Source organism: Brienomyrus brachyistius, chromosome 16 (assembly GCF_023856365.1).
Source record: "Brienomyrus brachyistius isolate T26 chromosome 16, BBRACH_0.4, whole genome shotgun sequence".
Taxonomy (NCBI): domain Eukaryota; kingdom Metazoa; phylum Chordata; class Actinopteri; order Osteoglossiformes; family Mormyridae; genus Brienomyrus; species Brienomyrus brachyistius.
In genome coordinates, this window is record NC_064548.1 from 21,411,705 (window position 1) to 21,432,146 (window position 20,442).

The 20,442-nt window shown below is 45.9% G+C and overlaps 1 protein-coding gene and 1 long non-coding RNA gene across 3 annotated transcripts in view; one reads left to right on the plus strand and one right to left on the minus strand.

The window, feature by feature from the left end:
• Positions 1 to 20,442, plus strand: part of tmeff2a (transmembrane protein with EGF-like and two follistatin-like domains 2a) — a 58,045-nt gene that overhangs the window by 25,544 nt on the left and 12,059 nt on the right. For both annotated transcript variants that reach the window (XM_048978870.1, XM_048978871.1), the window contains exons 3-4: positions 1,217 to 1,346; positions 12,216 to 12,242. In XM_048978870.1, the coding sequence (XP_048834827.1) occupies positions 1,217 to 1,346; positions 12,216 to 12,242 (157 nt within the window). The remainder of the gene's footprint in view (positions 1 to 1,216; positions 1,347 to 12,215; positions 12,243 to 20,442) is intronic.
• On the minus strand, positions 1,315 to 8,403 carry LOC125709895 (uncharacterized). Its single transcript, XR_007382861.1, has 3 exons — positions 8,121 to 8,403; positions 7,786 to 7,929; positions 1,315 to 1,465 (listed from the first exon to the last, which is right to left on the minus strand). It is a non-coding gene; the product is annotated as an uncharacterized LOC125709895 (long non-coding RNA).

Consider the following 20,442-nt stretch of genomic DNA (forward strand, 5'->3'; position numbering starts at 1 on the left):
CCATATGGGCAAAGAAAGCTCATTTCTGTTTTGTGATCCCCCCATGCACTCCCTCTCTGCTTTCCTCTCTCTCCCATGGCTGGGACTAAGTTTGTGATCAGCTGCCAGCTGGCTCTAAGCAGCCTCGCTTTGTGTTTCCTCTCAGCTGAAAACAATGAATGCAAATTGATTTCAGGTCCCAAATCCATGGCATAGTTGTTTTTATAATCTCCCTATTGGCTAAGTCAGAATCCACCCTTCGTCATGTCTGATGATGTACTTGGGGTATATGGGGCTCCAGGGGGGAGAAGACGTGAGGCGGTGAAACTCCCCCTGGTGCCTTCAGCGGGGAGTGGGTACAGGCTTCAGCAGGATTACACCTGGGGGAGGTTACATTTTGGGATATTAATGGGCTCCACGATTACAAATTGGAACTAAATGTCCTCTGAAGATTCTGTGAGGCCTGTAAGATTTCTAGACTTGAGTTTACACCACAAGGCTAGATTATCACACCTATCCATCCCCATGTAGACTTCTCAACTTTAATAATGACCTGCTGGCTCCCACAGACCTGACTAAACTTCAACACATGGTCTAAGAAAGCAGACACCAGGGTCCCACATCTCTCCTGTCTGACTCCCCTTCTGGTTTTCTGTTAACTTGCCAACTTCATTTTGGGGTTGTCTCCATGACATTATTATTATTATTATTATTATTATTATTATTATTATTATTATTATTCCTTTTCTGAGTATTAACCCTTTAGCTCGGGTGGTACCCGTCGAATGTGCGTCTGCACCTTGCTGATGGCCATTAGCGCCTTGAAGGACATCTGTCTGAGGCGGCCTGACAGCTGCGTGTGTGTCAGCACTGTGGGGGTTGACGGCATTCTGCCGCGGAGGGTTTGGGGGCCTTTTTGCTTCGACGCAGCACAACAGAACAGTGTTGGAATGATCTGGAGCATCTTTGGGTCTGATTGATTCTCGTCCTTCGCGCTGCTCTCCCCTCTCTAAACTCACATTAGTAATTTCACGTCTGCATGCTCCCCGTGAGGGACGCGTGATTAATATTGTGGTGGAAGGCCACCCTCCCCGCTTAGACAAGATCTGTGGGTCATGATCGATTCTCTCACCCTACCACCTCCCTGCATGGGAAATGCTACCCATCTCTGCATCTCCCACGGTAACCCGGGCTGACCTCCCCCCCCCTCCCCGTTTCCTCCTGTCCCCCTCCCCAGTGCAACAACGATTATGTCCCCGTATGCGGCTCCAACAACGAGAACTACCAGAACGAGTGCTACCTGAGGAAGGATGCCTGCAAGCTGCAGACGGAGGTTCTGGTGGTGTCAGACGGTGCCTGTCCAGTCGGTAGGTCCCCCAGCCGTCCTCCTGACATGCTCAGGCATGGCTTTCTTAGAAATCCAGCCTCCTGTGGCATCATCATTTGAATCTGAAGCCTTGAAAACAGCGTCTCTGTCCCAAATAGCCTGGAATGTCAGACAGCTGATAAACATAAACACTATATAGAAACACCAAGGGATGCTTTTTTCATTTCCCATATTGCCTTTGACACACACAGCTGTTTTGCACATTTCCTGTCTCCCCAAAAAAAATCTTCCCTTCAAGATTTTCATTCACAGTACCAAAGGATGTCATAAAGAAAGATGATTGGATTAAAAAAAAATGAATCCAAGTAGCATAACAACTCTCAGTTTGGGGATGATTTGTTTGAAGCTGAACTTCCAGTATTAAGATAATATATAGTGAGAAGCGTAACAGAGTGTTGAATGAGTGGCCTGAAGCCAGGGGGAAGGCAGATGTGATCTACGAGGCCGTGCCGAGTGACATCGTTCGACACACACGCTGCACGCCACATGGACTCCCATCACCCTCTGCTCTTCTGGCTGCTTCCATTACCCGCCGTTCACATGGCAGTAATTTATGGACAGCCGGGGAGTGCTCAGCGCCGTTCCGGACCGTTCCGGCGTGTGTTTTAAATATACTCCGGCATGGGGTCCTCCGAAAGTCGCGTTCCTCGACGCGGAGCCTCGCGGCGGCCAGAGAACCTCTTCTCATCCAAAGCGGCGAGTCTCATCTACTCACCAGATGATCAGCAGATAATTTCATATGTATTTGAAGGAAATTGCTCTGTGAGCAGAGCCGGCCCACTGATTATAACATTCAGCCCTTTCATTGATACATTTATGCTGTGCTGGAGAGAAGAAATGTTCTATTTTATTGTTTTAGTAAAACCAGAAACAAAATATGCATTGTGGTAAGCACAGGGCCAGCCCTAAATTTTGTATGAAATTCTACCTCTACTGTCGTATTTCTATGTTCCACTCTATTTCACGCTCAAGCAGTGTAATAACTATATCTACAAAAAAGAAGCATAAGCGAGTTGACTTATGTGTAACACATAATAATAAAGTATTAACTATAAACTATGAAACTATATATGTAACATCAGTACACTGTATTTAATACTGATACGTCGTGCCAATTTTCTAAGAGGCTCAGGATAGAACATTTGCCATATAAGAAAAACGTGTTTATTGTGTGGGAAATCGCAGCGTATTATATATGCTTCATCGGCCTGCTAATGCTGAGCTCCTGCCATGCTAATCTGTAACATTAGCATATTTAAGTGGGGTGACCGGCAACACGCACCGGTGGCTGAAGCAATCGTGGGAGCAGAAGTGCATTTTCAACAGCGATGTGGGCAGCCTGGCGAGGACTTAGCCTTCAGCTCTTTGGGATTCCATCCATTTTTCATGCGCCTGACACTTTTGCGGATGGAAATTACGAGCACTGTCAGCCTAGATATGCGCAGTGATGATGATTCTTTATTAATGAGCGGGTAAAGGCTTCACCTCGCGCGAGACCTCTGCGGAGGAAGATAACTGGCTGTTTTCGAAAAGGATTTCACTCTTCTTGGCATCGTTGTTAGTTACCCTCTTTAATTGGATCACTTAATCCCAATCTCAGTTACAGTGACAGTGATCAATTGGGCTACACTGTGTAGTAGTTGCATTAGTGTGTATCGTGGAATAAGTGTTCATATACTCATAAAAGTCTGGCTATGAAACTGTGAACAAAAATGTATTTATGGAGACCTACTGCACGTAGACCGTGGGGAAAAGAATGATTTCTGAGAGGGAATGAAAGAGGTCAGGTCCATGCTCAAAGGTTTATGGTGTTTTCTGCATCTCACATCCCTGACAATGACGAACAGACTAATGGCAGTCACAGGGTCCAGATTTTGTTGTAAATTTAAAATCACCAATAAAAATTATCGCTCGTATACAATACTGCGCAAAAGCCTAAGGTAGTCAAAGAAAACCTTGCTAGCACTTTACTTGATGAGGCACAAATAATATAGTATTATACTCCTACATGTACTTATGTATTAATTAACCACAAACTAAGTCTTAGTCACATACAGATCTCATGTTTTTTATACATTCCTGAATTGTGATGCATGTTTTACTATACAGGTAGTTACTGTATTCATTAACCCTGTAAATCTTTGTGAACTACTGAAGGAGCAAGCAATAAATAACTCAAGTTAAATACTGATCTCATATTTGTTCATAATTAATGAATCATGACTCATCTTATCTCAAGAAGCAACTATATTTGTTCATGATTTCTTCATAATTTGTACTTCAGTATTAACGTTAATACTAATTAAGTTATGACTAAGCATCTGTGTCCCGTCAAGTATAGTGCTACCAAAATGTTTATCTTGGCAGTTAAATGTATATTTGCTAAGAAAAAAAAACATAATTTAATATTACAGCATATGGTAGTTATTTGTTACTATTAATTATCAAGAATTTCTTTTTCTCCAAGAAGTTACTGATATCCTGCTAGATGAACCCTGCTTTGGTTCCCAAAGTCACCTCAGAGGCACCCAGCCATTCCATGTGTTCACTGGAGTACCCCACCAGGTCTCTCATTACCTTAATTAGTGAGATAACTGGATGAGGCTTACCCCAGCAAGCACGGTATGCTGGTGGTCGGGTCAAAAAATACATTGGTGTCCTGGATGGTTGCTGCAAATAATGGGGGGATTTTAGGAGAGGGTTTGAGTTGACCGGGCTGGCACGCTTTGACAGGAAAAATATCGTCGTTTTACACCAACATGATCAACAATTAAACATCATTATTTGCTTTGCACAGAACTGCATTACAGTGAATGTCAGGAGGATTCCTTCGGTTTTTGAACCTGTGAGTATGATCAGGTCAGCCGCGTGCAGCCCCCCCCCCCCCCAAGAGGAGGCGGCCAGAGGCCAATTCGGGAGGGAAGCCACTGACGACGGGTAGAGGGCAGATACCCTTGGCTGTGCGGGGGAGGTTCTTGGCAGGGTTTATTTCTTCAGGGAGCTCTAGCGTGACATCAGAACTGCTTCTCTGATGAACACCCCCTCACCTCCCCCCGTCCCACCCCAAGGCAGGTGGGAGAAGCACAGGATTGAAGCCAATTAAGCAGAACATCTCAGATAAGCGGCAGGAGGGCCGGTGACGTGGCAATGAGTAATGGCGGCAGGGATGATGAAGAGTTGGTTGCTTCGTGGCCACCGCCTCCATCTCACCTGATCCTCAGGTTAGATGTGAGCGTTAAGTGTGCGATACGGCCGGCTTTAGTATTCTGATGAAGGTATTGCTGAGTCCGATAATGGCCGTCTAGAATCAATGAGACTCAGACACTTTAATTGTCTTCCCTTCTTTTCTCATTCTCTGTTCTTTTCGCCTTTCCCCAGCCTTCCCCATTTCTGCGTCTTGAACCCCGAGAGAACGTGTAGCGCTGGTTCTCGAGATGCGTCAGTGTGGCACGGCCTTCCTACAGCCTCCTGCGAGCTAACTCTGGTTTATCACATCCCCAAGGGCTGGTCGTGTTCTCACACACACAGCGTGAGCTAACTCTAATCTTTCACACCCCCCACGAGGCACCTCCGGTGGGTCAGCTATGCTCCCTCCTGCCCCCTGTGGATTATCGGCGCTTTCCAATGCTCCCCGTTGGCCAGCTTTAGCTCTAGGTGCTTTCGGATTTTCATGCCGGCTTTGTCTTGACCCCTGTGCTCTCTGATGTTCCCTGTTGGCTAATAATGTATCTTTCATGCTCCCCATATTTTACAATAAAGCAAATATAATGCTTTCTAGGTTACAGATTTTTTTCTTAACTGTAGTACTGACCTATATGGGATAATGAAGCCTATATGTGTGTGATGATGAGTTTGTACGTTATTCTGCTTATTCAACAGACAGAGTTGGGAAACTTGGTTTGAACTAGTTACCTTTGACCCTCATGTTTTTTATACAGACCAAACCAAAATGCCCAGAAGCTAGTGGTATGACACTTTCTGTAGCATCTGTTTTGGATTTACAGGCAGTCCGTGGGTTAAGAACGTCCAACTGATGGACAACTCGTACTTACGAACAGACTGCCATAAAGCCCATTGTATTAAAAATTCAGGTTAAGTACAATGTTTCGTAATAACAAACGCACAGGCTATTTTGTGACACGCGTGAAAACATCGCGAGGTTTCAGTAGATCATCGGCTCAAGGTACATTACAGTACTATATGTAGATACTTTTAGTAATAATAATAATAGTAATAATACTGGATATATTACAATAATAATTATTATTTTTATTATCCTCATCATCGTCATTATTATTATTATTGAGAACTGTATTATTTATTTTTTCTGAATTACCTACAAATTTGACTGAAAGACAGACGTATGGAATGGCTGTCATTCCTAACCTGGGGACTGCCTGTACTTCTCATCCTTTTTGCATTGTCTCTTTTAATTTGAAAAGCTTCCTTTTTTGCTACTAAATCGGTAACTTGTTCTTATTTCATAATAGCAGAGGTAGGACACTAATTAGGAATAATGTGAAAGTGAGGATAAACATATGGGTAATAACATGAGTTCACAAAGCATACTTTGTAGAAAAACAGCAGCCATACAACTTCCATCATCATCATTGAGCAATAACTGATATGTCTGCGCGGTCTAAGATTATCCTCGATTACGGAGGAAAATCAAAGATCATTAAATGTCACGGCCCTCTTTGGCACCGGCATCAGTAAAAACGTACAAATGACTGATTTCTGATCTTGAGCAGCTGTTAATCAGGCCCGATCCTGTGAGAGTAGGTGGCATGTTTCAATGTGCATAAATCTCCAGAATGTACCTATTTAAAACGGCATTTTACGACTTAATGTAATTAAATGCACGGTGAATACCCTGTATAAGAAAACAAGCTAGAGAAATCATTTGGTTTGGGATATTACGGGGAGGGCTGCAAGCCTAATCTTTTTGACAGCGCCTCTGACTATCCCGGGTGGGGGTTGGGAACAAGGTCCAGACAGCGCAGTAAAAAAAGTCTAGCTACATGCGGCCAGCCTTGCAGGGAAAGCAATACTGCTTCATTACAGAAATGAAAGCCAGCAGCACGCGATGGGCGAGCGGTTGGCAGCCTGATTAAGGCTGGAGCCGAACACGTGCGAGAGAGTGGAGCAGCCTCTAAGGCACGAGAGCCACGTCGAATCACTGCCAGCTGGAGGGGAGACACACTTAATGCAGCAGTCTGCCACCCTACTGCCTCTTATTAATCTATATTAAAGGATTCGTAAAACAAATACGCCCTGTTTATGCATTTATTCGTACTTTCCCTTTAAGATGGGGGCGGAGCCTTCATTTCATTCTCACCAACTCCCCGTCTTCAAAGAAAATAATATGTATTTATATATGTAAATACATTACCGAACAGAAGGATGTGCATTAATTATTTTAAAGCCAGTTTTGAATTTTTTATGGGCTAAATGGCAATAGGATCTGTACAGGAAATTAAAAACAAGGCTGATTGCTTGCATGCCTCTACACTGACAGCGTTTACAGCCTTCGTGGCAGAGTCCTGGCAGCTTCACACACTGCTGCGGTTTAGCTTCTCAGGATTCGCGCAGGACTTTAACTCTGCTACTCAAGGACATCCGTATGCTTCCTGTTAAGCTACTCCAGCTTGGCTTCGGCCCTTAAGCTTTCAGTCATTATCCTGCTGAAAGGTTCCTTTTTGTCCCAGTTCTGGGTGTTCAGTGGACCTAAGCAGATTTTCCTGTACGATTTTCTCCATCCTGTCCTTTCCTTTTGACCATGAGAGGCATCACGGTTCCCGCATTGGGAACACTGCCTCATAAGCACGTGCTTGGCCCTACAGGCTCTCAGAATGTTCCGGGGACATGGTAAGGGTTTAGTAATGGCTTTTTTGGGACAGACCTGCCTCATAGAGTGAATGCAATCCTGTAGACTCATCAACACTTTTGCAGAGTTATGGGTGTGTTTAATAACCGGTTTCTTCCCTGATTTTCACGGTTAAATCTTGGCTTTAAATTTAGTACTTGAATGAGCAACCTACCAGTGGGCCTATTCAATTACGGCCCTGCAGGAACATGTCCGGAGTTTTCAGCTATCATTATGCCTCTAAGAGCTCCGAAACGGAGCTAAATGGATTCAATAAAGGTCCTTAGTGGAATCAGGTGGTTCCCTCCCCAACTGGGAGGAAAAGCTCCGAGGCGGGACGTGTCTGACGAGACCCCATCCACAGCGAATGCCACCCGACAACATGCCGGCTACTCCTGCTTCATGTCATTTGACCAGCCAGAACTTTTATGAACAACATGTGCAGCTGACACAGTCATAGTGGTTTTCACTGTGTGTAATATTTAACCCTTTCCTGACTGGGAGGACGGGGGGGGGGGGGGGGGATGGTGTTCTTTGTTTTTAGCCATCATACCTGGTAGCACAGCTTGTTTTGGACTCATGATGTCATAACGAGACTACGGTCCATTCCAGGAGAGAAAAGCTGGGGTTGCTCAGGGTCCCATGACGTCATTCCTGCCAGATCCCTGATTGTGGGCCGCAGCCAATGAACACGGACCTGGGGAGGCACGCCGGTGCAAAATCGATGTGATTCCAACTGCCTGCTTAGGTTTCCTTACACTGCCGAAAACAACATGTTGGTTTATTTTTAATGACTTAATAATAATAATAATAATTCTGTAGGTTACGCCCAGCGTCCACCATCAGCCCAGCCCCAAAAGGCAGTACCTCTAATGAAATAATACCCACCTGTAATGAAGGCCTCTCTTCCAGATGTCACGTGATCCCATCCTAGTTTCACAAACTGAAGTTCAGGATAATTTTTTCTGACTTGTCTTTAAAGCAGCTAACATGCAAGTAAAAATGAACAGAAATACCCATCCCATCACCACTCTCACATGGTAAATGATTTCAGGTTGTTTAGAAGATTTCTCTTTCTGTTACATAATGTCTAATTTCCTGGTGGCTATTAGCGGGACTGTAAGAGCATGTAGCAGAATGCTAAGTGGTTTCCGGAGTGACAAATCAATGTCATGTTACTGTGCCTCCGAAAATACCATTACAGGTTATATACGGGTTAAGGCCGACTTGCAAAGCCAAGAGAGGAACTATTACAGATTCTGTGTTACGAATACATTACCCCAGCAGCTTAACCAAAATAGACAATGCTAGCCTTGGTAATACATCATTTACCCATTCATATATCCACCGGAGTTGCGTCATATTTAGAAATAGTGCTGGAAATTGTTGCAGTTTTATAATGTACACAGTTATGCAGCCCATTAACATCACTGCTCAATGTTGTTTCTTAGCTGTATAAATACATTTTTTAAACTAGACTTTACTGTTCCTACAGAAGAGCATGATAATTGAATCAGAAATACCAGCCTTTGCAAGTAGGGAGACAATAATTACTCCGTGAAAATAAAATAATTAATCCTGTAATGCAAGCAGGTCTAGAGACAGTTTTGAAAATGCATGTATGGCCAAAATTACAGAAGGTGACTCTGTTTTTTCCCACATCTGTGCTGGACAGACCATCTCTGGAATTCTAAGAGGTTGTTCAGATGATTAATGTAATCTTGCCGTCCAGAAACCAGCTTTCTGGGACCTTCTTGAGTTTGAACTAATGAAGCAGTTAGAAACTTATCTCAGTCCCTGCAGCCCGTTTCGGTCAAGGCCCTTTGAAGAATGCGAACTCAAACAGGGCCAAAGATGCGGGGAGCGCGATACGGGGGCCGGCCACACGGCGGGGCTGGGGGGAGGCATCTGTCCATCCTGTGAGCTATCCGGCAGACACGTGTCTTTGCGCCCCTATCACTAGTTGACACAGCGCACGAGGACACCCGATGGTGCGGAGCATCAACTTGGACATGGGGCAGATCTGTCGTTTTCACACACATATGTCTGACAGCTGTTTTCACAGGTGTGGTGGGCGGGGCTGAGGATTTCCAAAGGCAGATGGCCTCACTGATTGGTTTAAAGCTATGGCATCAGTGACCAATCGCAGAGGCTCATGGGCGTGTCCTCCTGACTCCTCAAGGTGCCCCGATGTCCCAAAGAGGAAACGAGGACAGAGTGATTTACTGATGTAACTCTGACTTACTGAACTCCAACTGATCTCTTCGAAATAAAGGACGAGCAATCCCTGAAACCACTCACCCATAAGAGCGGGAGTTGCAGGCCCAGCCGCTAATGATGAGTTATATTAAACTCAGCCAAAGGCAATCAGTCCAGGACATTCCTGAATTAAATTCTCTATTAGGAGCCAGATTGAGTGTAATTGGTTTAGAAATTGATCTGAGCAACTCAAACTCCAGCAATGCAGGCTGCTGAATGAAATCTCTCATCATAACAAGTCACGCCAATCGGATGATGTCACCAGACTGATGACTGGGGTGTAGATCCAGGGGGGTCGTGACCTGGGGGTCGGGAGTTTAAATCCCAAACAAGGCATTATGGAGATGCACTTTGGCTGAAACGTGCCGCTGAGGAACGTACCGCTTAGCTGTTTCCCGTGCGTGAGTAATGCTTTGGGGAGCGGCCAGCCTTGCCGTCAGACAGAGCTGACTCTCCCACTGGGACTCCACTGTTCACACTGGGGGGAGGCTAAAAGCTCAGCCAGGCTAACTCTGCTAGCCCACGGGGGTGGGCTAACACTGCTGAGCAAACTCTATCAGTAACGGACAAATATATATCTGAATGAGTGCCCTTTAATAAGCTCCGGAACCCGCTCCTGACCCTCTCCAGGATGGATGGAAAGTCAGTACAGTTCCTGCTTTTCAAAAAGCAAATCTGGATTTCTGGGGTGGTTCTGGAAGCGCTGTAAATGTAGCAATGAGGAGATTTAATATGTATGTGTTTGCCTGCATTTGTTAGGTCTCATTTAAGTAATGGTGGTACTTACAGAGGATAACCATATTTCCCAGAATGCCTTGCAGGAGCACATGATTGATGATGTAATCTCTATGCCACACTAAGTTGATGTGCATCACTGTATCATTAAGAAACATTCTTGGATTTTATCTTATTACAAAAATATTCCTTTGCAAAAAAAATAAATAAATAAATAAATAAATAAGATGCTTAATTCAGAGCAAACATATGTGCCCAGAATCTATTTGTGGCTTGTTGTGTATTTCTTAACAGGAAAATATAAAGCGAGTTTGTACGGTGAACTTAGCATCCACCTGAGTTTAATGGTGTTTGTGACAAACCCAGCAGTGGCCGTGTTTCTAAATAGACTGCTTGGTAAAGGTCTCATTCTTCATGGTGTAGCTATGATAATCAGAGTCATTAACTTTCTGCTCCGCTCTCCGGCAAAGCGAAACAGGTAGACATTTCTTGGAAGTGGGTTTAAAACTAGCTAAGAAAATACTACCTAAGGAAATGCCAGTTGTTTTCTGGTAATAAAGGTAATGGAAGATTGCAATTTAGTTTACGGTGGGAATGATGGATGACTGGAGTGTAAAAATATATTTTTTATTTCTTTAGACAATACTGTTGGCCAGAGCAACACAGACATGAGGATGAGAGAACACTATTAGGCAGTATCTCAGAAGCAGTTATTGTTAAGGGTTTTGCTCAAGGGCCTAACAGTGATATGAATACTCTGCTGGCCACGGGATTTGAACCCATAAACTGCTGCACAAGGACAGTGACTCGTGACCTGCTCGGTTGCACACCACCACTTTATAAAGGGGATAATAGAGAGAATGACCCTGATTACCTCCTTGAGGGACAGCTTAGGTCACAACAAAGATGTGTCTTTACACACAGAGTATGTGAGGCTTTTAGTAAAATGTTAGATACACATATAAACAAGGTTGATTAAATGCCTTAATTATGGCAGCACCAGCATCGTCAGCGACCACGTCGAACTGCGAAAACTTCTGTGTGGCTTTTGTCGAGATGTAGAAATGATGCACATGGATCCAGTAATCATTTTTGTCTCATCACGCAGTTTGTGTCCCATGACCTCTGGTCATGCGCCTGATTATCGCTCCCCCACATTAGCAGGTTAACAGCGTTGGGGTGGAATAGCCACACAGCTATGATCTGCAGACATATTCCGGCGTATGACGGCAGATCATAGCGGGTGGGTATTATTTAGATGACTGATATTACAAATGGGGGTTTTGTTTAAAGCCGTTTTAGATTGATAGATCCACACAATACGCCAGTTTATGGAATGACTGGGCTAGGCACAGCCTCAAAGCTGTCAAAAATGCGCATCGTGTAAATAAATTCACAGAACTGGAGCAAAATTGAATTCTTCCTTTGGCATCGGTGAGGGTGTTGTGAGATGAACACCTTGCATGTTATGAACACCTCATCGTTTGTAACCGGAACAGTATTTCACGCGCTTCCTGCATCGGCCAAACACCAGGCTTTTCCAGCAAGCCCGGCCCGCCGGCTGGCCCGGTTAGCAGCTGTAAGCACATTTCCAGATCGCGGCCTTCCCCGTCACGTAGGCGAGCTTGTTTTCTCCAAACCAGGAGCTCGTAGACCATCTATGGCACCTGTCACCCACCTGCCACCTGTCGAGCGCAGCGTTTTGCTGCATCACCCTCTAACACGGCTGTGCTCACATCTCTGTATCGTATCCGCAGTACCTTCCTTAGTGCTCTAATGCTATCCCACAACCTCAAAGCACCAGAGGTGGAAAGTTGAGGTGCGTAAAGTAGAAATCCAGAAGATTTTGTTTCACCCAGCCAGTTGAACCTAGAGTGACAGTCACAGGGTACTCAGCTGGTTGGAACAAAATCTTGGTCTGGATTTGTACTTTCTGGAGCTTAACCTACCACCTCCCCACACTAATGACCTTTCCCATCTCTCTTCCAGATGCGGAATCAGGCTCTGGAGTCGACGGTAAGCCATATATATTTGCCTGTCACTTGAAGCACAATCTCTGGTCATCTGGTCCATTCACGCCGCTGCCCATTGTGACCTGTTTGTCCCCAGACACTTTTTCCCTTTAGTGCCCTTTCTCCGCCGCATGACCCAAACCAATAAAAATGCAGTGACCACCACTACGGCCCCGCCCCCCTCCATTAGCGATTCAGCCCAGTGTGCACTGCGTGCAGACAATACGTTACTCCGAATATTCATAAAGTCAAAGAGGCGTGCAAGAGTGAGCTGCAGTGACAGCGTGCTCGCTGCGGCCACGGGTGCTTCTGCATTTCTGACTGCGGCTTCTTTAAGGTTTCAGCAGATGAAGGGATGAAGGGAGATGAGAGATTAAGGTAAAGACATAGAAAGATCCAAAACCTGTCGTGCAGATGAGTCGGGGAGGACTGGAAGGCGATCAAGTGGAAGAGGCATAAACAGCATGCAAGGGAGGGCTGCTTGGGATTGTTCTGACCGAGGGGTTTAAAATAGATACTGACCTGCGAAAATGTGCCCATTCTTTGAGGTGAGTAATAACACACAGAGGCAATAGCTGAAGGCAGATAGGAGTCAGATAGAGACAGTAGGAAGGCCCTGAGAGAGGGGGAAGGCAGGGCGATGGTGCTGGGCCTATTATGGATGGAGCGCCATTGGGGGTTCAGACTGGGGTGAAGGACTGTGATCCGCAGTGGCGGCACAGCGAGGGCCTGCTCTGGATGGTGGTCCTGCTTACCGGCATGGCCTGCACCTCCAGGAGCTGAAGGCAGGGGGCGCCGAAGTATGCGACATGGGATTGGAGCAAAGGAAGCGTTGATTGGATCAGCACCAGCCAGTGGGAGCCCATAAAAACAGGACACTGGAGCCTGCCCAGGTGGTAGCATTACACAAAGCACTGTCATACTTTGTTCAAAATGGGGGATTTTATCTTTTTCTTAGTTGGTAAATAGCACTGGAGTGGTGGAGCTGGTGATCTGCTTGTTAATTGTGTTGGTTTAATAGGTCTGCTGGTTTGGTGAGTCTCATAATGAGTCAGACTGCGGTTCTGGCGATGTGAGGAAGTGGGAGGACAGGCAGAGAAGGCTGCCTGGTCGGGCGCCGTCGGTGCCAGCAGACGAATCGAGCCCCGCTTCACCTGCTCCAACGCCCCCGCAGCTCCACCGTTACACGTGTCCTGTTTAATTTCCCTGTCAGGCCGCTGGGCTTTCCGCGGCGCTCGGTCCTTAAGAGCGACGGGCTTCCTGGAGCACCCCTGTCGTTCGCGGCCTCAGGCCGGGGGGTGGGTCTGATCTGTGCCAGACTGACAGATGTGCGTCCGGATCTAGCTGCTCTCCAGGTGTCCGGGGCTCAGCGAGTGGATGGATGCCTGTAACAGGTGGAGGAACCGGGGGTGGAGAAACTCGGATTTGCAGAACTCCGTCTCTGTCCCCTTTGCGCCTTTGTCCCGTTTCTTTGCTGTCACCTAAACAGACCGGGGCTGCTCTTCTGTGTCGTTCCGTATTCCCGTATTCCCGGTATTCCCGGTATTCCTCATTAAGACGGCAGCATTCTGAAAGCTGTTGCTCGGCACCTCATTGCCGAAATTGTCACGCCGGCTCCTCAACGTCTGTCCGATCAACGGATGAGGATGTGAAATCCCGCCTTGGCGAGTGTGTGTCTCACGACTGAGTGCGGCCGGCCAAACAGTGTGCTTAATATGCATAATTAAATCAATATCATCCATTCTTACATTACAGTAATTATATTACTGTTACATACAATCCTTTTTAGGATTATTACATTCACATAATTAAATTTTAATTATATGAAAACTATAAAGCCCAGTCTTAAATAAAGTAAGTAAATAATGACAAAGGGGAGAGCATTTCCGCTCAGACTCTTTGTGGTCACGGTTTAAGGCAGTCAGAACATCTTACAGCATTTCTAGAGTCATGCTTCATTAGCTAGGTAATTTAACTGTAAATAATTCCTTGAATAATGTTACTAAATCCACAAGACTTGGACTAATTATGCATTTAATTTCAAGCTGTTTGCCGTTTTATATGGATAATCACTAGCCAATTGCGTCGCAGATCAAAAAAAAAAGCTTTCTGCCGCATCATGACCAATCGTGCGGCCTTCCCATGCTCCCCGGTGCTGCGGAGAAAAATAGATTTCCACCCTGAAATGGATTTGCAGCCTAAACTCATAAAGCAAAGAAACCCACAGCTTACAGCCCTCCTGAAAGGAATCCTCTGTATCAGAGGGAGCGGCGGCCATGATGGGCTGGTGGTACCAAGTGAGCAGGGGAGGGTCAGGAACAGAATCCTAAGTGACACATTTACTGGCACAAACAGTGAGGGGGTGTGAGCCTCAAGATGGGTGTTCTACAGCAGGGACCCCAGCTGCTGTTCCCGGGGGGGCAAATTCCATCAGCAGCACAAAGACACAGCCCACTGCTTCCAAAAATTTGCCGACCAGGGACAGTCCCCTGATAATTAAATTTGCCAAGTTGGGGGGGGGGCTAGATCGATCGTGCAGCCCAGATGCAACTGTATTTCAGTCCGGATGCTGACAAAGTCCAATGTCCTACAGCATGGATCACGGCCTGGGGGTGGGGGGGGCATGCTTTTGTAGTATCAATACTAATACAAATTATTTTAATTCAAACCAATGAAACTTAACTTACTAATAAAGGCCTGAATTCTGTCTGTGGTTTTTTTCAAACAAAGATATAATTTAGGCAAGGAAACTGATATTGACAACTCACTGACCATTGTTGGGTTGATATTTACCAATGGACCATATATTTAGACTATCTATTGTTATTGTCATTGACAGATTTAGCCAAATCGCAACATGCATCACAAAAAGTGGAGCTAGCAGGCTTCGGCATTTTCCGAGAAAATGAAGAGGCAGAAGTTTAAATCTTCCACAAGCAAACGGACAGGTGCACTTGACTTTATGCCCCCACCCCCATTCGAATGCGTTCCACGGTCCACGTCCCAAACTATCCTAGAAAAAGTAACACCTTGTGGCAAACTGTTCCGCTTTTCACCGACGCCGGACAAATTATGACGGACTCCATGGGGAATTAGCAAATTTGTATGCAGTGTGAAAGTGCTCAGGGGCGATTCTGTATCCCACACCATGCAGCGCCAGGACGTCAGGTGGGGGGAGCACAGCCGTGGGGGCCGGGAAATGACTGGCGCGGTGTGGGGGGGGGGAGCCGGGCAGACAGACAAAGCTGGCGGGGGGGGGATGATTCGATTTCCCCGTCTGCCTGCCGTGTCCTTCCGACGCATGTCAAATTCCCGTGGATTATTAATATCGCAGGGCGTGTTAATGAAATGTAAATCCTTCACAAACAGCCATGGATCGGGGGGCAATGAAAGGCGAACGCAGAGCTTTTCCTGAGGCGGAGGGTAATCTTGTGTGTCCAGCAGAAAAAGAAGTCCAGCATGGAGGCCACTGACCCTGAAGGAAAGCCACAGCGCTCTCGCTCTCCCCGCCCCCTGTCCCATGAAGGCTCTGTTGGGGTGGCAGTGTACACAGGCAGGGCATTAACTGGCCGGGAGAGATCTCACTGTTTAATTGCGGGATTACAGTGGGATTGAAGTGCAGCAGGACTCATATGAAATTTCGATGGTCGGCTCAGAGAGGGAGAGGAGCTTAGCGCTGGAGCGGAGAGGGCAGACAGAGAGGCCGGGTGTCATTAAATGGGTGACTGGCTGACATGACTGGGGGATTTCCTGCGAGATGCCGGGCTTCCAACTTCCGGAGGCCTGGCAACAGATGCGAGAAGCAGCCGAGCAAAAGGTCATGCAAGCAGCCACATTTCTACATGGTGCCCAGTAGCCTTAAACCTGAGGAGAGAACTGCGGAATGGACCAGTGACCAATCAGGAGATGCTCACATCATGAGCGGGCAGAGTCATCTTCTGGGAAGAAATGCCCCGATCTTTGAAACTGATATTTTTGGCTCCCCAGCTAACCTGAGAGATGGACACTATCGCCTCTCTTTCCAGGGATCTTCAGCCTTCTATCAAACAGAATTATAAAAGTTTCTCTGTTCATCTATAACTAACGCAAGATAGGTGACCATGTACAGACAACCCTGACCGAAGCCCAGGACCAGGAGATGATCATCGTCTCGGGGGCTGGTGGCATCTCGTTAGTCACACTTAATAAATAAATGAGTAATTTAAATACGTGCCGAATAAGGAAGCATCCAGCCGCTGCCGTGGTGTCGAGGGGAAGCGTGATCACGTCTGTCGGTCGCGTGTCTTCAGTGTGCCAAGCACAGGGGCCACGCTGCGGAGCCCGACCACATTTCCGTGTCAGTCGTAATCCTCCGGCTGAGGAGTATAATCATTTCGTCAGGGGATTTAACCAACACATAACTGAGAGCTCTGAGTAACGGCACGGCATCTCGAATACAGAACGCATATACAGCTAAAATAGCTCTTCACAGAATGTTCGGAAAACTCAGTAGGACCTGTGTAGCTACAGGCTAAATTAAAAATGTAAATAAAAATGAGAGGACACCCTGAGAAACGGGTTATGTCATGTGAAAAATAGACATTAAAACCACAATGCCCTCCATTTTTGCCGCCACTTTGGAGAAAGGTTAATTAAATAGATTATATAAAATGTAAAAAAAAATATATGCTTTAGTAATAATAGAATGTCATTGGCCATAGGTGCTCTTACATTACCTTTTCTTTCAGAATAATAAACATTCACACATACTCTGCAGTTAGTGTTTAGTGCTTTAAAGTTTTTCTCAGTCAGGGAAGTTTTATTCTGTTCTGGAGTTTTTTTTTGCACGGGGGGGGGGCTTCTTAGATGTAGCCTTTTACTTTTTAATATTCACTTCTTTTTAAATTTATTTAAATGAATTCCTTCCAATTTCCTTTATATTCAAATCACAAATTACCCTTCGGATTCGGGTTCAGAGGAGAGGCCGACAAGCTGGGAGTGATGATTCCTGGCGTTTGGAATCGCTGTCCTTGTGTAAGGCCACTCTGCAGTCGCGCTGGAGTAACCGGCGCTGCAGGGGAGCGTCGGTACGAAACACCCTCGAAATGGCGACCCGGGTCTGTATCCGGCTCCCCTGAGCTCCATCCTTCTGACTCCATACAAATCAGATATGAAAACCTCAATAGGTCTCATCAGGCCACAATACATGATTCCGGACGCGAGGAAAATGGAGTTCGTGCCACGAGCCTTTTGCTAACGGCCCCCGGGGTTGTTTGCGTTATCCCGTCAAGGTCGTTTTAATCAAGACAATGTCAGGCAATGATTCGGGAAACTTTCTGATCCAAAAATGTCAGCTTCCTTTGGAGATTTCTAGCTGCTGCCCTTGGATTTTCCTTTGGCTTTCAAACCATCTGTCTCGATACACGTGGGGCTGGAGAAGCTCGCGTCCTCTGCCTGGAAGCATGGGCAGCCCTTCCAGTAGCTTTACATCAGCCGGCAATCGATGAGGTAGCGTGAAGCTGCTCCTATTCACATGTGATCTATGAAGATCAATGATCGTGCTGATAATTGTTAAGTCACAAAGCGTTCACCACCCTGCTTTTCACCACCCCGAGGGCTGGTGTTGGTTTTATTTATATATATATATATATATATATATATATATATATATATATATATATATATATCCATCCATCCATTTTCCAATCCGTTTATCCTATTGGGTCGCGGGGGGGTCCGGAGCCTGATCCTCTGGGAAAACAGTTCAATCACCTAAACGGTGGTGCCGTGGTTAACACTGTTGCCTCACACCTCCGCCTTGGCTCCATGTGTGTGGAGTTTGCCTGTTATCCCCATGTCACCGTGGGGTTTCCTCCAGGTTCTCTGGTTTCCCTTTACAGTTCAAAAACATGCCGAGATTTATTGGAGTTGCCAAATTGTCATCGTGTGGATACTTTTGGTGCTGCGTCCTGGCGCATTCCCTGCCGCGTGCTCGTAACTGCGGAGGTAGGCTCCTGACTCCCGTGACCCCGTCAGCGGGTTTGGGAAATGGATCAATCGATGATCCTGATTATCAACAATTGTGAAATCAGCATCTTACTGACGCGTTACAGCTGAAGTGTGTGATTTACCATTTATTCAACAGGAACATCGATCAGTGCCGGGTCTTTTCTGTGCGTCATTTTAAAGTAAATGCAGACAGAAATGTATATCCATTGAATTACGAAAATAATTGTTGGTCAGTTAAATTCCGGGATGCATAATCGCTTTTATTTTTAAGCACTCAGACCAAGGTATTGAATTCGATTGATCTAAGCTCCACCCCCCACATACTAGTCCCCTCAGCCCCTCGAATTTCTTTTGGTTCCTCTCAAATTTAACTTCCTGCCAGAGTAACCATGTATTTTGACATTGTTCTTCAGGGGTTTCCTCAGGTCTTGTAGCTGTAACGCTGTAACCACATCTCCGGGACTGTGCGAGGATTTTCCTATCGGCCCAGTGTCCAGATCTCTGGGCTGTGAATGTGAGGTTTCTCTACGAGCATGCTCTCACTGCTCCTTTTCATAAACCTGCGTATCTTCACATATTGTTCCATAAAAGCTCACCTAAGGGTCGTTCTTTTTTCATGGCCACTAATATTAACCCGGTTGAGCCTTGCTGGTGGTGTCACTATTGGCACCAGAACGCATCCATCAGCCTGTAACTGGCAAGCTGTGCGAAGACATTTTGACTGAAGGTCATGTGAGGTCCTGCCTTCACAGTCTCATGGGCAGATATGCAAAGAGCCAATGAAGGAACTGCCTGTATGGACATCATAAAGTTAATATGTAATTGAAGGCCATTCCAACTCTCCTGCTCCTTTGGTTATGATCAAATTCAGTTCAGTTACACAATATATCGAGTGCCCTTCAAAAACAGCCACTCCAAAGTACATAACAATGAATCTGTAAACATTATGTTCAGGTTAAAAACTACAAAACAGAGACGAAACAGTCATTAACGTTGTCTGGTTTCATAATTCTGTTTGCAACTGTGTGTACCTGTTCGATATAGTGCTGACACCTTGCCTGCACCAGTAAGTTTTCTCCAAAATTACACCACCACTCACCTTTGTTTAGACCCAGCGACTGAACCATAATCACGGAACAGCCCTCGGTACTAACAGTAAGGGAGTCCATGGGATCGACCTTCTCTGTCTCCTACGTAGGTGTTAGAGTTGATGACAGCAAGCTTCCCCGCAGGCCGAAGGACCCCATGGTCCCGCTGCTTGAGTACCTAATATTCGATGCAGATTATGTCTCTGTTGACTGCTGCCATCTCAAAGTCATGCCCAGTCTTTGTGTGGTTAGCTCCGCTCTGCCTTGGTCACATGGTCACCCATGGCTCAAAGAAGCACAAACTAAAAATACAGTTTATATAGTATATTCAGCGTAAATCGATCTCTGAAAATGTAAAAGTACTGTCCAACTTTTAACTGCACTTAAAACTGGATGAAATATACATATGTTCTGAATTCAAGCTTTATTAAATACTGTAGCTGACTGATAGCTTGATTGATAAGATACTGCTGAAGTAGGTGAGATATTATGTGCTACCTGTCCTAAGATCACACCGATAGGCTTCATTTGCAGTTCAGTATGAGCCTGCATATACGCTATTAAGGGTGGGACACCAGCTCACCCTTGGCAAGAATTCTAACAGTAAATACTGTAGTAAATCATACATGCAGTTCCTGGGGGGTGGGCAGAGCCCCCGGCAGCCTACTGAAGCCAATTAGGCGAATGCGGTCGAGCAGGTGGAAGCTCACTTCTGCCCCCGAGGTGACCCAGGACAGCTTAAAAGCAAATCATCCTGAAAGCCGTAATTTATATGCTGTTCCTCAGATATAAACGGGGTGTATAAATGATGCATGTTGTTAAAATGTTTCTTTTCTTTTTTTCAGTTTTTTTGCTATGAACTCAATTATTGAATTATGCATAAAGGCTACAGCACACCACCCACAGCAAGCAGCAAAGCCAGCGAAAAGTGAGCCATTACTGGCTAATTTGTACGGAGGTTGGGATCGTCCCCGCATGGTGTGTGGCCGGTCTGTGCCCCTCTGCTCAGATTAGAGGCGGGGGAGGGAGGCAGTGTGTGTGTCCGTCTTGCTCGACCGTGAATGGAGGCTCTGTATCTTTGCATCCGTCTCAGCATCCATCTGTCCACTTTATACACACGCACACACA